The sequence below is a fragment of the Heterodontus francisci genome, chromosome 9, assembly GCF_036365525.1.
Source record: "Heterodontus francisci isolate sHetFra1 chromosome 9, sHetFra1.hap1, whole genome shotgun sequence".
Lineage (NCBI taxonomy): Eukaryota > Metazoa > Chordata > Chondrichthyes > Heterodontiformes > Heterodontidae > Heterodontus > Heterodontus francisci.
Genome location: NC_090379.1, coordinates 98,634,251 through 98,649,638, shown reverse-complemented (window position 1 = coordinate 98,649,638; position 15,388 = coordinate 98,634,251). Strand labels below are relative to the sequence as shown.

Sequence of the window (15,388 nt, the reverse complement as noted above, 5' to 3'; positions counted from 1 at the left end):
TTGGGAAGGATCATTTAATGGAAGTCTTTCATTGTTAACAGAGGCCCTGAAAAATTCAGGAGAAGAGCACACCCCAATGTCATTGCTAAGATGCACCTGCATGAGATGGGGCGCTGTTACTGACCCTGCCAAAGTCTGTGATGTCAGGGGGAGATCCCATCATTTCCATTGTGGTAATAGATGCCTGCATCTAGAGCTTCCCTCACCAAACATTGTCAAGGCCAGAAAGTGCAGCTGGCCTCTGCTGCTGGTGGTGAAGAAGGTAACAAGCTACATTCCCTCTAATTTTTTTTGTATAATGCATGGACAATGCACTTAAGTGCACTGGCCTTTTAAACTCTTTTGCGTGACTGCGCATACCGCTAACTTAAAGGGACCAACTTGTGCTCAGCCTGCGAAGGAACCTCTGGGTTGCTGTGCGGCCAAACCGCTTAGTGAAAACATTGGTAACAAGTTCTCCCCTGAGAACACCCAGAAGTTGCCCCAGAATCCCACTCTATGAGGCTATATACAAACATGTTTCTAATTTTAAAAAATCCAATCCTTTTCAGAGGTCCAAGACGTGACTCTAGCCTGGATCCCCAGTGGTTTGATGTCGCCAGGCATATCAGTGCCTGATCCTGCTCCCACCAACTGAAAGGCGAGGGATGCGGGCTCTCTAAGGCACGGGTTGAATGGAATTTCCCATGTACCTGCATCCTGCCCTATTTTCCTGTTCTCCTGGCTGAGTCACCAAAGTTACTATGGAAGAACACTGGAATAGTGTTAAACATTGACAGGTGAACCCTTCAGTTAAAGTATCTTAGGTACAGGGTTCTCTGATTCTGGAGAAGGAGCTGTGGTTACTCACCTGAAACCTGTAAAATGTCCCATCATCCTTCAGTGTCAGCACATGGTCTGAGATAGGAAACAGGTATCCTTGTGCAGCGATGAGGCTCCCTAAGTGTATTGCTTCACCTGTGAATAGGAAAAAAGGAACTAAAATCTGTGTACAATTTCTATTACCACACATTCCATTTAAACAGCTTTCCCCTGACCGCTCCCCACCATCTTCCCCCCATGGCCGCTTATTTGGTTTTAAGGTTCCTCATCATTGCATTACTTCCTTTAACAAAGTCTGCTATGATTATTGTCCAACATCCTTTACCAGTGCAATTTAGTAATATACACCACGTTACAGATCAATATTCTGCATGAATATGTGAGGTTCCGATGGGAACAATTCTTGCTGAGAGCAACAGCAAATTTTGCTGTAATTTTCCTACTTATTTCCTCCCCATACAATGTCTTGGGACTTCAATCCAAGCTGCAAGTCATAAGAACATAAGAACGCAAGACGTAGGAGTAGGTCATATGGCCCCTCGAGCCTGCTCTGCCATTCAATAAGATCATGAAGATCATGGCTGATCTGATCTTGGCCTCAACTCCACTTTCCTGTCTTTTCTTAGCATGCCAAGGTTGTGAACCTGGATGCCATCAAGGCGGAAAGGCATAAAAGAAATGAAGGAGGTGACTATTAAGTGACATACGTTTGTTTATAAGGAAGACTAAGGGAGGTAAGGACAGAATGAGGTAGAATAGAAAGCTATGTGAAGAGTCTTGATTGAACATAGTGAGAATGTAAGGAGGAGTCAGATAAGGCATGTACTTGAAGGAAAAAGAGAAGAAATTTTCAGAGCTGTATTGACCATAACAAAATCAACAAAGTAGAAAAAAGACAGAAAGAGATTAGATAGACAGAGAGAGATTGAAGGCAAGAATTGAGACATGAACCACCTTTTTTTTTATATATTTAGAAATACAGCACTGAAACAGGCCCTTCAGCCCACCGAGTCTGTGCCGACCAACAACCACCTATTTATACTAATCCTACATTAACCCCACATCCCCACCACCTACCTATACTAAGGGCAATTTACAATGGCCAATTTACCTAACAACCTGCAAGTCTTTGGCTGTGGGAGGAAACCGGAGCACCCGGCGGAAACCCATGCGGTCACAGGGAGAACCTGCAAACTCCACACAAGCAGTACCCAGAACTGAACCCGGGTCGCTGGATCTGTGAGGCTGTGGTGCTAACCACTGCGCCACTGTGCCACCCATTAAACCTCAAATATTTTTCCTTCATCCTGTTCAGAACTGTTGGGATACATTTCCATACCAGCTTTAGCATCATAGGAAAGCTGATGTGTAAACAGGTACAGATCACACTGGAACACATGCTTTCAGCAGGTATATTCACTTCTTATCCACCCCAGTACATAACCCTAAAAGTTAAATATATAACATGATAAACACCTCATAGAATTATAGAAAGGTTACAGCACAGAAGGAAGCATTCATGCCGGTATTCTGCAAGAGCAACTCATCTAGTCACACTCCCCTGGTTTTCTCCCCATAGCCCTGCAATTTTTTTCTTTTCAGATAATTATTCAGTTCTCTTTTGAAGGCCTCAATTGAATCTGCCTCCACCACACTCTCAGGCAGTGCATCCCAGATCATAGCCACTCGCTGCGTAAAAAAGTTTTTCCTCATGTCGCTGTTGCTTCTTTTGCCAATCACCTTAAATCGGTGTCCTCTGGTTCTGGATCTTTCGGCCAATGGGAACAGTTTCTCTGTTCCTACTCTGTCCAGACCCCTCATGATTTTGAACACCTCTATATCAAATCTCTGCATCTCTTCTCCAAGGTGAACAGACCCAGCTTCTCCAATCTATCCACATAACAAAAGTTCATCATCCTTGCAACCATTCTTGTTAGTCTTTTCTCCACTGTCTCAAATGCCTTAACATCCTTCCTAAAGTGTGATGCACAGAAATGGACACAATAGTCCAGTTGAGGCCGAACCAGGGTTTTATACAGTTTTATCATAACTTCCTTATTTTTGTACTCTATGCCCCTATTTATAAAGCCCAGGATCCCATATGCTTTATTAACTATTTTTTCAACCTGCCCTGCAACCTTCAATGATCTGTGCACAGATGCTCCCAGGTCCCTTTGCTCCTGCACCCCCTTTAGGATTGTACCCTTTATTTTATATTGCTTCTCCTCATTCTTCTTACCAAAATGAATCACATCACACTTCTCTGCATTAAATTTCATCTGCCACTTGTCTGCCCATTCCACCAGCCTGTTTATGTCCTCTTCACGTTTATCACTATCCTCCTCACAGTTCCCCTAAACGATTCAACAGTTTTCAAAATGAGCCACTAAACCAATGAAATTACCCATGCCAGCTTCCAATGGGTAAAATTACTTTCACCCACACAGAAATCAGCTTCTCTGTTTCAGATACTCGGAGCTACTCATATACGATAAGGTGTAGCATGCTCTAATGCCCGGTCACTGAAAATCAGCGTATTAAAAATTGCAAGTATCCTGAGTCTGACTCTTGCACTACCTCACCTCTAACCTCTTTTTAGCATGAAAGCCTCCCATTTATGAATACTATGGACTGGATTTTACCAGCCCCCTCGACATCGCGGGTTGTGGTGTGGAGGCCTGGAAAATACCTCCTGGAGAGGCCCACCATGAGCAGGAAAGCTTTTTCTATAAGTTGAGGGGATGGTGGGAAGGGGTTGAGAGTCACAGTTCATAAAGTTCGGAGGGGGAAGTTCGAGATCGGAATAAAAGTTTTTTTCAGGGGGAAAGGGCAATTTATAGATTAATTATTCATTGGAGGATGGGAGAGGGGATTCAGACTGCTGTTAAAGTTTTAATTTTACTTTTTGCAGACCAGGATCTTTCAAAATTGGCCCTGAAGTACTTGAGGACCTTTAAAAATGGCGCTGGACGCTGTTGCCGGGGACAGAGCACCTGCCTCCTCTATGTCAGCAGTTGTTCCACCCCCTCCATGTAAATGAGCCACCACGCTAAATATCGCGGCGGCTCAGCAGGACAAATCCCGCGCATGCGCCCCGCCACTTAAAAAGCTCGCCATCAATTCAGCCCTATGATTCTGTCAGGCAATTTTTTTTAGCCAGCCAAAATACTTTACATCCTCTTCCATACTTTAACCATTCATTTGTAACATGGAAACTTTGTAAAGGCCATTAAAATATTTAAGTACACAATAATATTTCCCTTGTCCACCCTATATCAGTATAACCTTCCAGAAGGTTAGCTGAACACAATATCCTCTTCCCAGGCTCCCTTCTGATGATCCTTTAACAAGTTATCCTTTTCTAAGTTTGGCACCCACTTTTTTTTTCATTCATGGGATGTGGGTGTCGCTGGCAAGACCAACAGTTATTGCTCATCTTGAGAAGGTGGTGAAGAGCCATCTCCTTGAACCGCTGCAATTCATGTGGTGTAGGTACACTCAGTGCTGTTAGGGAGGCAGTTCCAGGATTTTGACCCAGCAACAGTGAAGGAACTGTGATAAGAGTTCCAAGTGAGGATGGTGTGTGGCTTGGAGGGGAACTTGCAGGTGGTGGTGTTCCCATACAGCTGCTGCTGTTGCTCTTTCAGGTGGTAGCTGTTGCAAATTTGGAAGATGCAGTCAAAGGAGTCTTGGTGAGTTACTGCAGTGCATCCTGTGCTGCCTCTGTGTGCTGGTGGGGGGGGGGGGGACTGAATGTTTAAGGTTGTGCATGGGGTGCCTATCAAGTGGGCTGCTTTGTCTTGGATGGTTTTGAGCTTTTGAGTGTTGTTGGAGCTGCATCCATCCAGGCAAGTGGAGAGTATTCCATTACTACCCTGACTTGTGCCTTGTAGATGGTGAACAGGCTTTGGAGAATCAGATGAGTTACTTGATGTAGAATTCCCAGCCTCTGACCTGCTCTTGTAGCCACAGTATTTATATGGCTGGTCAAATTAAGTTTCTGGTCAATGGTAACCCCCAGGATGTTGATGGAGGGGGAATTTAGTGATGGTAATGCTGACAGGTGCTTAGATTCCCTCTTGTTGGAGATGGTCATTGCCTGGCACTTGTTGCTTATCTGCCCAAGCCTGAATGTGGTCTGGGTTTTCCTGCATGCGGACACTGACTGGTTCATTATCTGAGGAGTTATGAATGGTATTGAACATTGTGCAATCATCAGTAAACATCCCCACTTCTGACCTTATGATGGAGGGAAAGTCATCGATGAATCAGCTGAAGATGTTTGGGCCCAGGACACCACCCTGAGGAACTCCTGCAGTGATAATCGTGGGGCTAGATGATCGGCCTTCACAACCACAACCATCTTCCTTTGTGCTAGATATGACTTCAAACAGTGGAGAATTTTCCCCCGATTCCCATTGATTTCAATTTTACTACGATTCCTTGACCTCACAGTTGGTCAAATGCTGTCTTGATGTTAATGGCAGTTACTCTCACCTCACCTTTGGAATTCAGCTCTTTCGTCCATGTTTGGACCAAGGCTGTCATAAGGGCCAGAGCCGAGTGGCCCAAACTGAGCATTGGTGAGCAGATTATTGCTGAGTAAGTGCTGCTTGAAAGCACTGTTGACGACACCTGCCATCACTTTGCTGATGATTGACAGTAGACTGATGGAGTGGTAATTGGTCAGACTGGACTTGTCCTGCTTTTTATGGATAGGACATATCTGGGCAATTTTCTACATTGTTGGATAGATGCCAGTGTTGCCGCTGTACTGGAACAGTTTGGTCTCTCAAGATTGTTTCAAAGACTTTAGCTATCACAAACGTTTCATTTACTGGTCTGCTGTTTCCAGGTATGCTTCTTGACTCTTCAAAATAATAAGGTCTATGTCAAATTGTCATGTAGAGGATATGAATAGGAAATTTGCAGATGATACAAGAAATTGGCCAGGTGGTTGATAACAAAGAAGAAAGCTGTAGACTGCAGGTAGATAGCAATGGACTAGTCAGGTGGGCAGAACAGTGGGAAATGGAGTTCAACCCAGAGAAGTGTGAGGTAATGCATTTGGGGAAGGCTAACAAGGCAAGAGAATACACAATAATTGGTAGGATACTGAGAAGTGTATAAGAACAGAGAGACCTTGGAGTGCATGTCCACAGATCTCTGAAGGTGGCTGGATAGGTAGATAAGGTGGTCATGTGAAGGAATATTGGTATAATAGGCTTGATTAAGTAGAATTTGGAAATAGTTAGTGTATTATGCCTTTAGAGTTAAAGATTGAATAAATGGTTAGTTTTCAGAGCTCACTGAAGTTCCCCTTTAAGATGGTATTGTTAAATATTTCAAGGTCCCTGTTAGAATAGAATCTCTGTTACCAGGGGTCTCTGTTAGAATAGAATTACTGTTACCAGGAACTTGGAAGATAAACACAAACATTGAAATATCCCATGTGACCTTAGTAAGAGGTAGCAATACAACTTAATTGATCTATGGGATTGTTGTTCAGACAGGTCGGCTCCGGAGATTGCTGTGGGTACCATGGAAAGGGCAATTAATAAATGGAATGCACTCACAGGAATAAGAGAGGTCAGGTAAACACAATTATAAACATTTTGACCAGATAAAAGCTCATAACTTCATATTCCAGGAAAACATTAAATTAAAGATATAAATTTTAAAAGGGAACACAGGAAGGTCACATCTAATACAAAAGTCATATGACACCTGAGAAATAGTATAAAAATACAAAGTTGTGAAGCAAACACTTAGGAGTGTTGAATCCTCAAACTACACTTCTCATCCCATGCCTTATTTGGGGATTTAAGCTACAAGTTTACTTTAAATTTTGATGAATATTCTGGATATTCTAAGATAATTTTGCTTTAACATTAGCAAGGTTAAATTTTTGGATTCTATGTTAGAAATAAGAATATTTGTTTATTTGTTTAGAGATACAGCACTGAAACAGGCCCTTCGGCCCACCGAGTCTGTGCCGACCATCAACCACCCATTTATACTAATCCTACACTAATCCCATATTCCTACCACATCCCCACCTGTCCCTCTATTCCCCTACCACCTACCTATACTAGGGGCCATTTATAATGGCCACTTAGCCATAAAATATTAGAAATTGGCTATCCGAAAGACGGTAAAATTCTCTGTTGGTTTTCTTTCTTTGAGAGAAAGCTCGTGCAATTCTTTGGACCCAAATAAGTGTCTGAGAATTTGTCTGGCTTGAACTTGATTAAAGGAGATTTGTGGGGATGTACTCCTGATTTGGTTTAGTCCCTGCAAGGCGTTGTCTTAAATTACTTCAGTCAAGAAGGCATACAGGATTCTTGCCTTGATTAGCTGAGGCATAGAATATAAAAACTGGGAGGTTCTGCTAGAACTGTATAAAACACTAGGTAGACAACAGCTAAAGTACTGCCTGCAGTTCTGGTCACTACATTATAGGAAAGTTGTGATTGTACTAGAGAGGGTACAGAAGAGATTTATAAAGATGGTAGCCTGGACTGGAGAATTTTAGCTATGAGGAAAGACTGGATAGGCTAGGGTTGTTTTCTTTGGAACAAAGGAGTCTGAGGAGAGATCTAATTGAAGTGTATTAAATTATAAAGGGTCTAGATAGAGAGAATAGGAAGGTCCTATTCTCTTTGGTTGAGGTGTCCATAACTAGGGCCATAGATTTATAGTAAGAGGTAGGAGGTGTAGAAGGGACTCAAGGGGAAAGTTTTGCACCCAGAGGGTGGTAGGGATCTGGAACTCACTGCCTGAAACGTTGGTAGAGGCAGAAACCCTCATAACATTTAAAAAGTACTTGGATATGCACGTGCAGTGCCGTAAACTACAAGACTACAGACCAAGAGCTGGAAAGTGGGATTAGGCTGGATGGCTTTTTGTCAACTGCACAGACACAATGGGCTGGATGGTCTCCTTCCATGTTGTAAATTTCTATGATTCTATGATTCTAAGTTCAGGAATGTTTCCAACAGTTAGAAAACCTACAAAAATATAATTAAGGACTTAGTCATTTCAGCTTCCATCTCCCCATTTTCCCCTTTTTTGTGTGAACGTTATACTCACCCAGATGAGGGATGTCAATGCAAGGGAATGGAACACTTTCTGTTTAAGCATCCAGTGTCAAGCATCAAGTTCTCACAGGCCAGGAATGGCACATTTAGACATAGTGTGGTTAGATTCTCAATTCTGTCTTCCCCAAATATGTGCCAGACACAGAAGTGTCAGAAGATTATTCACTACTGCACCAAAATGAAAATTTCCACTCCCACATCAGCCATGCTGTACCCTCACTGGGTGAGATTGTTAATTTAGTGCCCAATTAAAGGCAGTTTAGTGATGTAGCTCTATGCCCACTAGCAACTGAATTGAGAGTACCCAAATCATTATACACAGACCAGTCACAAGAAAATTTCATTCCAAAGCCTGTATTGGATTTGAACATAGGTCCTTGAAGTGAAAGGACTGTGCTGCAAAAAAGAATTACAATGATAATACTAGAACGGAGAGGGTAAAGCTATCAGGAACAGGCTGGGGCTCTATTCTTTGGAAAAGAGAAGACTGAGAGATGACCTGATAGAGGTCTTTAAAATAATGAAGGGGTTTGATAGGGTAGATGTAGAGATGATATTTCCACTTGTCAGGATTCCAAAACTAGAGGAGTCATTGATTCATTTATGGCACAGAAGGAGGCCATTTGGCCCATCGAGTCCATGCCAGCTCTCCGCAGAGCAATCCAGTCAGTCCCACTCCCCCGCTCAAGCCCCCTAGCCCTGCAAGTTTGTTTCATTCAAGGGGCCATCCAATTTTCTTTTGAAATCTTTGATTGTCTCCACTTCCACCACCCTTGCGGGCAGCAAGTTCCAGGTCATTACCACCCGCTGTGTAAAAAATGTTCTTCCTCATATTCCCCCTGCCCAAAACCTTCAATCTGTTTCCCCTAGTCCTTGTATCATCAATTAATGGGAACAGGTTTTCCTTGTCTAATTTATCTAAGCTTGTCATAATCCCCTCAATCTCCTTTGCTCCAGGGAGAACAACCCCAGCTTTTCCAACCTGACCTTGTAACTAAAATCCCCCATCCCTGGAACCATTCTGGTAAATCTCCTCTGCACCCACTCAAGGACCCCCACATCCTTCCTAAAGTGTGGTAACCAGAACTGAACACAATACTCTAGCTGGGGCCTAACTAGAGCTTTATAAAGGTTTAGCATAACTTCCCTGTTTTTGTACTCTATGCCTCTATTTATGAAGCTCAAGATCCCATATACTTTACTAACCACTCTCTCAATATGTTCTGCCGCCTTCAAAGATCAATGCACATGCACACCGAGGTCCCTCTGTTCCTGTACAATTTAACATAGTTACTAATAAATGCAACAAGGAATTCAGGAGAAGCCTCTTTACTCAGAGAATGGTGAGAATGTGGAACTCACTACCACAAACAGTAATTGAGGCGAATAGCATGGATACATTTAAAGGGAAGCATGATAACTACATTAAGGAGCAAGAAATAAAAGAATATATTGAAGAGTTAGTTGAAGTAAGGTGGGAGGAGGCTTGTGTGGAGCATAAACAATGGCATAGACCTGTTGAGTGGAACAACCGGTTTCTGAGCAGTGAATACTATTTTTAATATTATATAGGATGTAATATACATCCCTTTGATTGTCTAATAGGGAGAGAATTCCAGATTTCCTTCACCCTTTGCATGACAAAATGCTTCATGATTTCACTCATAAATGGCTTAACATTAATTTTAAGATTATGTTTTGATTTGCCCTCCAGGGGAAATAGTTTCTCTTTGTTTAGCATATTTTATCATTTTAAATATCTCAATTAGGTCATCTCCCCAACCTTCTAAACTCATGCGAATACAAATCAAGTTATAGAAGAAGTAAAGAAATAAAGACTTGCATTTATATAGTGCCTTTCATAACTTCAGGACTTTACCAAAGCACTTTACAGCCAATGAAGTACGTCTGAACTGTAGCCACTGCTGTAGGTTTATGCATCCTGTATCAGTCTGGTGAATCTACACTGTACCCACTCCAAGGCCAATATACCTTTCCTGAAATTCGGAGCCCAAAACTGAACACACTATTCAAGATGGGGTCTGACCAAGACTCTGTACAACTGAAGCATCACTTCCTCACCTGCGAATCCTAACCTCCTTGTGATGGAGGCCAAGATTTCAAACGTCTTTTTCATTACTTTCCGTAGCGGTGCTCTTGTTTTCAGTGATTTTTGTACCTAAACGCCTAAATCCTTTGCTCCTTCACAATTCCTACTCTCTCACTATTGAGAAATAATTAAGATGTTAAGCAACTATTTAAGTAACTGCTATTGCTGTGTTGCCGGATTATTCAGTTCGCTCACCCTTTTTTGCTGCGGATATATTTGAAAATCCGTTCATTGTTAACTGAAATATTCTCAAATATTTTTGTCTATGGGGCTTTCCTGGCTTTTCCTATTCACCAGGTCTAGCTCATCTTTATAATTCTCCCAATCCTGCTTCCCCTTCAATCATTTAGCATTCAGCAAAGCAGGGTCAAGTCAGCAATGTTGTCACAGATTTGACTTGTTTGGTAAAAGCATTTGCAAAGATAACCTGTGAAAAGCAGATTGTAAATACAGAATCCTGCCCTTTCATAATTAAATTTATAATAGTCATTTTTTTTTTACCTTGATCTTCAATGTTCAGGCTCTTCATCAGCCACTGTACAATGTCAGCACCTGAAATGGAAGATAATGGAAAACAAATGATTAAACTGACAGCCCAAGGCAAGTGCACTGTTATTAACAAGTCTTTCAAAGGGAATCATCTGGGAGCTTTGATGAAAATTATTTTTACACTGAGACTGTGAATAGACCAAGTTCCAAGTTAGAAAGTAACACCTACATAATTTAAATCAAAGCCAAACATGCCTGCACTATTAAACCCATGATCACTACAGGACTATGGTAATCCCATGAGGATGGTACAAACAAACTCAGCACTACTGTTTTAGAAGCTGGTTTTAAATCAATTTCCGTGACTTAATGCTGAGGAAATGACAGGATAGGAAAAGTTAGAAGCTTCAGAGGATCTTTTTCCCTTTTTTGCACAAAAAATACAGACCTGGACAATGGAAAAAAGGGTTTTGGCAGTCTGCTTACAGTGTTATGTAGCATATATGATTTTAAATATATGTCAAAATAAAACCTTTGCCTTCAGTGGAGCAGTCATATTTTGAAATTTTTGACTATTCAACCTAGGAAGGATTTTGGATTTGTTTATATGAAGATGCTGCTATTAATTGAAATCCAAATCCAAAAGGGATTCAAGCCATATGACACAATCCCCTTCTGGAATATAGATTAGATTTAGGTGAAGAAGCTAGTGAAATACTGGTCTCAATATTGATCCTCCATGACTGGCGGAAGGGTCAGTGTTAAAGAATAAAATATGGGAAACCTGTCTCCAAACTGCTGTGTGCGTGCCCATTGTCATTTTGTAGGGCAGAGATATCGGAGCAGCTGAATGTCCCGTCATGGAGAGATGGGGCACTTCATTAGCATATTTAAATCAGGCTCCCACTGTGCAATTGGGAGCTTGATTTAAAATTCGCTACTGCTGCAAGGGCTTCTATGAGATCAGGACACTCGGCAGTGAAAGGGAGACAGGAACTACCAGTTCCACAAAGTATGTGACTTTTCCAGCACTCCTTGTGGGCCAGGAAGAACAGGAGTGCCCCCCCCCATGATCCCTCATCGAAGCCTTTGGCCTCCCCTCTGCTTATTGTGGCCTCTCTTACTCCCCCCCATACACTCCCATCTCGATTGCTGACCTCCCCCCTCCTAATTTCTGGTGTTCCGACCCCAGGATTCCCTGGCTGCAGCCTCCTGCCATTGGTTAACTCTCCGGGCTGCCATCCAGGCTGTCAGTTGACCAGCTGCTGGGCAAAAAATGGAAAAAAATACAATGGCTAAGAGGTCCTGCCATTAAATTCATGTCCCCAGCATTGCTGGGTTCTTCACTCACTTTCGACCTCCCTGCATTTATTGGAAGCGTTATTTCTTGCATTCCTCGTCAGCTTGAAACAAGAGAGTTCATTAAGAGATTATAGTCCAATTCACACCTAGCATGTTTGGATTAGTTTCATTCATTTAAGAACAGCATGGGGTCTTTGTTGAAAAAGATTATGTAGTGCGGTCTTAGATTCAAAATGGCAGGTTTGATTGCGAGCCCCACAAGCCAATCCCTGATCCAGAGGGGGAGGTGGTCAGAGGCCAAGTTTTGGCTTCTTATCTGGATAAAAAGCAACGGCACAAAAGCAAAATACTGCAGATGCTGGAAATCTACAAGAAAAACAGAAAATGCTGGAAATACTCAGGCAGCATCTGTGGCGAGAAAAACAGAGTTAACGTTTCAGGTCAGTTCTGATGAAAGGTCACAAACTTGAAAAAGCAATGGCAGCTGGAAAAGCTGGGGTTTGAGACGAATACAGAGGAAGAGAACTTTTTTTCCTAAAACTAGAGTATCTGCGAGTCCATAAAGTGAATTTAGCCTGTTAGTAGGAATAATGTGATGTGCTTAGTTATTTCCTGTTCTGAGATGTGTTATCAGTGAAATTCACTGTGGACTATATTCTGTTTATTCAGAGAGTATGTGTAAAATAAATCAGTGCTTTGTGCCATGTCTCACTAGAATGCAGATCAGGTCATCTTTTGGAAGATAGGGGAATTGCACTTCAGGGCACATGTGAGATTATAGTTTCCACGTGGAATTACATGATTAATTTTATTTAAGGGGTTGTATCTCTGACATATATTTGGGGGAATGTTTTATGAATGCTCACTCTTGGTGCGTAACCTTGACCAGCAAGGCCACACATTGGGCAATCAGGAGGGTGCTTATCACAAATTCCTAATTCGGGTGAGGCAGTGTGTTGGGAATAGACAGTCATTCAATATATCCCATGAAGTGGAGGACTTGTCTTCATTTGGGACCTTTACAGTCTGTACAATGAGGAGACTTCCATTCCCACAGTCTGCACTAGATTTGAATCTGGCTCCAAAATGAAAAGACAGAATTATATTCCATTGGACAACTCTGCCCCCAGTTCTACCATTAAAACATTAATTACAGTTTTGCTCACTCCTGGTATTAATAAGGTTTCATCTTATCTCTCAATGACTTAGAGTTTATCCAATGTGTAGCTGAGACATCTGGACTAGGACTGTCCCAGGGTTGATCCCTTCAGCAGGACTTTCCCCCACCCCCCCCCCCCCCCCCTCGGGCTTCAGAACCCTGCTGTCAGAGTCAAGTTAGGGTCAGAAGCCGCACTGTGTGGGGAACAGTCACTCATCTGTGACTTTCCCCAAATTAGTGGTCAGAGGGCGGATTCGCTGTCCGATTAAGGATAGAGGGTGGGTTCTTGAAGCTGGAGGGCCAATAGGAGACCCTCCAGCTTGGATGTAACAGCAGGCTGCCTCTTCAGATAAGTGAGAGGGAGGGTGCCCCCAGATGGAGGCGCCCTCTCTCCAACATTTTAAACTTTAAATTCAAAAATGGCCACAGCAGCTAGGCCTCTACACAGGGCGGCCTGCAGCTGCAGCTGATACCAGGCAGGCAGGGAGGGCCTCTAAGCCTGCCTGGAGCACTACCCCCAGACCCCCTCCCAGGTCTAGGTCACCTCCTGGCAGGGTTCCTGTTCCTTGCTGCCTTCAAGGCCTCTGCTAATTGGTCTTAATAGGCTCTTAACAAGTTGAATTGGCTACCCAACCCCATCGCCCTATCTCTGGGAAAATGGCCCGGGGCTGGGATGGAGCTGGCGAACCGGCAATCTTGTCGGCAGCGTGAATTTTCACACCTGCCTGCCTCTGGTCTCTGCTGAATGACTTAATCTCAAAAAACACCCAAGATTGGGCAAGTTCCTGCACTGGGAGTCGAACAGCAGCAAATGGACCGGGAGTGGAACAGCAACAACTGGACCGGGAGTGGAACAGCAGCAGCTGGACCGGGAGTGGAACAGCAGCAGCTGGACCGGGAGTGGAACAGCAGCAGCTGGACCGGAGGTGGAACCGCAGCAGCTGGACCGGAGGTGGAACCGCAGCAGCTGGACCGGAGGTGGAACAGCAGCAGCTGGACCGGGAGTGGAACAGCAGCAACTGGACCGGGAGTGGAACAGCAGCAACTGGACCGGGAGTGGAACAGCAGCAACTGGACCGGAGGTGGAACAGCAGCAACTGGACCGGAGGTGGAACCGCAGCAGCTGGACCGGAGGTGGAACCGCAGCAGCTGGACCGGAGGTGGAACAGCAGCAGCTGGACCGGGAGTGGAACAGCAGCAACTGGACTGGGAGTGGAACAGCAGCAACTGGACTGGGAGTGGAACAGCAGCAACTGGACTGGGAGTGGAACAGCAACAACTGGACCGAGAGTGGAACAGCAGCAACTGGACTGGGAGTGGAACAGCAGCAACTGGACTGGGAGCGGAACAGCAGCAACTGGACTGGAAGTGGAACAGCAACAACTGGACCGAGAGTGGAACAGCAGCAACTGGACTGGAAGTGGAACAGCAACAACTGGACCGAGAGTGGAACAGCAGCAACTGGACTGGGAGCGGAACAGCAGCAACTGGACTGGGAGTGGAACAGCAACAACTGGACTGGGAGCGGAACAGCAGCAACTGGACTGGGAGTGGAACAGCAACAACTGGACCGAGAGTGGAACAGCAGCAACTGGACTGGGAGTGGAACAGCAGCAACTGGACCGAGAGTGGAACAGCAGCAACTGGACCGGGAGTGGAACAGCAGCAACTGGACTGGGAGTGGAACAGCAGCAACTGGACTGGGAGTGGAACAGCAGCAACTGGACCGGGAGTGGTACAGCAGCAACTGGACTGGGAGTGGAACAGCAGCAACTGGACCGGGAGTGGAACAGCAGCAACTGGACTGGGAGTGGAACAGCAGCAACTGGACTGGGAGTGGAACAGCAACAACTGGACCGGAAGTGGAACAGCAGCAACTGGACCGGGAGTGGAACAGCAGCAGCTGGACCGGGAGTGGAACAGCAGCAGCTGGACCGAGAGTGGAACAGCAGCGGCTGGACCGGAAGTGGAACAGCAGCAGCTGGACCGGGAGTGGAACAGCAGCAGCTGGACCGGGAGTGGAACAGCAGCAACTGGACCGGGAGTGGAACAGCAGCAACTGGACCGGAAGTGGAACAGCAGCAACTGGACCGGGAGTGGAACAGCAGCAACTGGACCGAGAGTGGAACAGCAACAACTGGACTGGGAGTGGAACAGCAACAACTGGACTGGGAGTGGAACAGCAGCAGCTGGACCGAGAGTGGAACAGCAGCAACTGGACCGAGAGTGGAACAGCAACAACTGGACTGGAAGTGGAACAGCAGCAGCTGGACTGGGAGCGGAACAGCAGCAACTGGACCGGAAGTGGAACAGCAGCAACTGGACTGGGAGTGGAACAGCAGCAACTGGACCGAGAGTGGAACAGCAACAACTGGACTGGAAGTGGAACAGCAGCAGCTGGACTGG

The 15,388-nt window shown here is 44.6% G+C and overlaps 1 protein-coding gene across 1 annotated transcript in view; it reads right to left on the bottom strand.

Moving 5' to 3' along the window:
• The window catches only part of rgs6 (regulator of G protein signaling 6), a 167,800-nt gene that overhangs the window by 127,179 nt on the left and 25,233 nt on the right, over positions 1-15,388 (bottom strand). Inside the window, exons 3-4 of the mRNA XM_068038170.1 lie at positions 10,534-10,584; positions 851-957 (exon numbers count right to left, since the gene is read on the bottom strand). Coding sequence (XP_067894271.1) covers positions 851-957; positions 10,534-10,584 — 158 coding nt within the window. The remainder of the gene's footprint in view (positions 1-850; positions 958-10,533; positions 10,585-15,388) is intronic.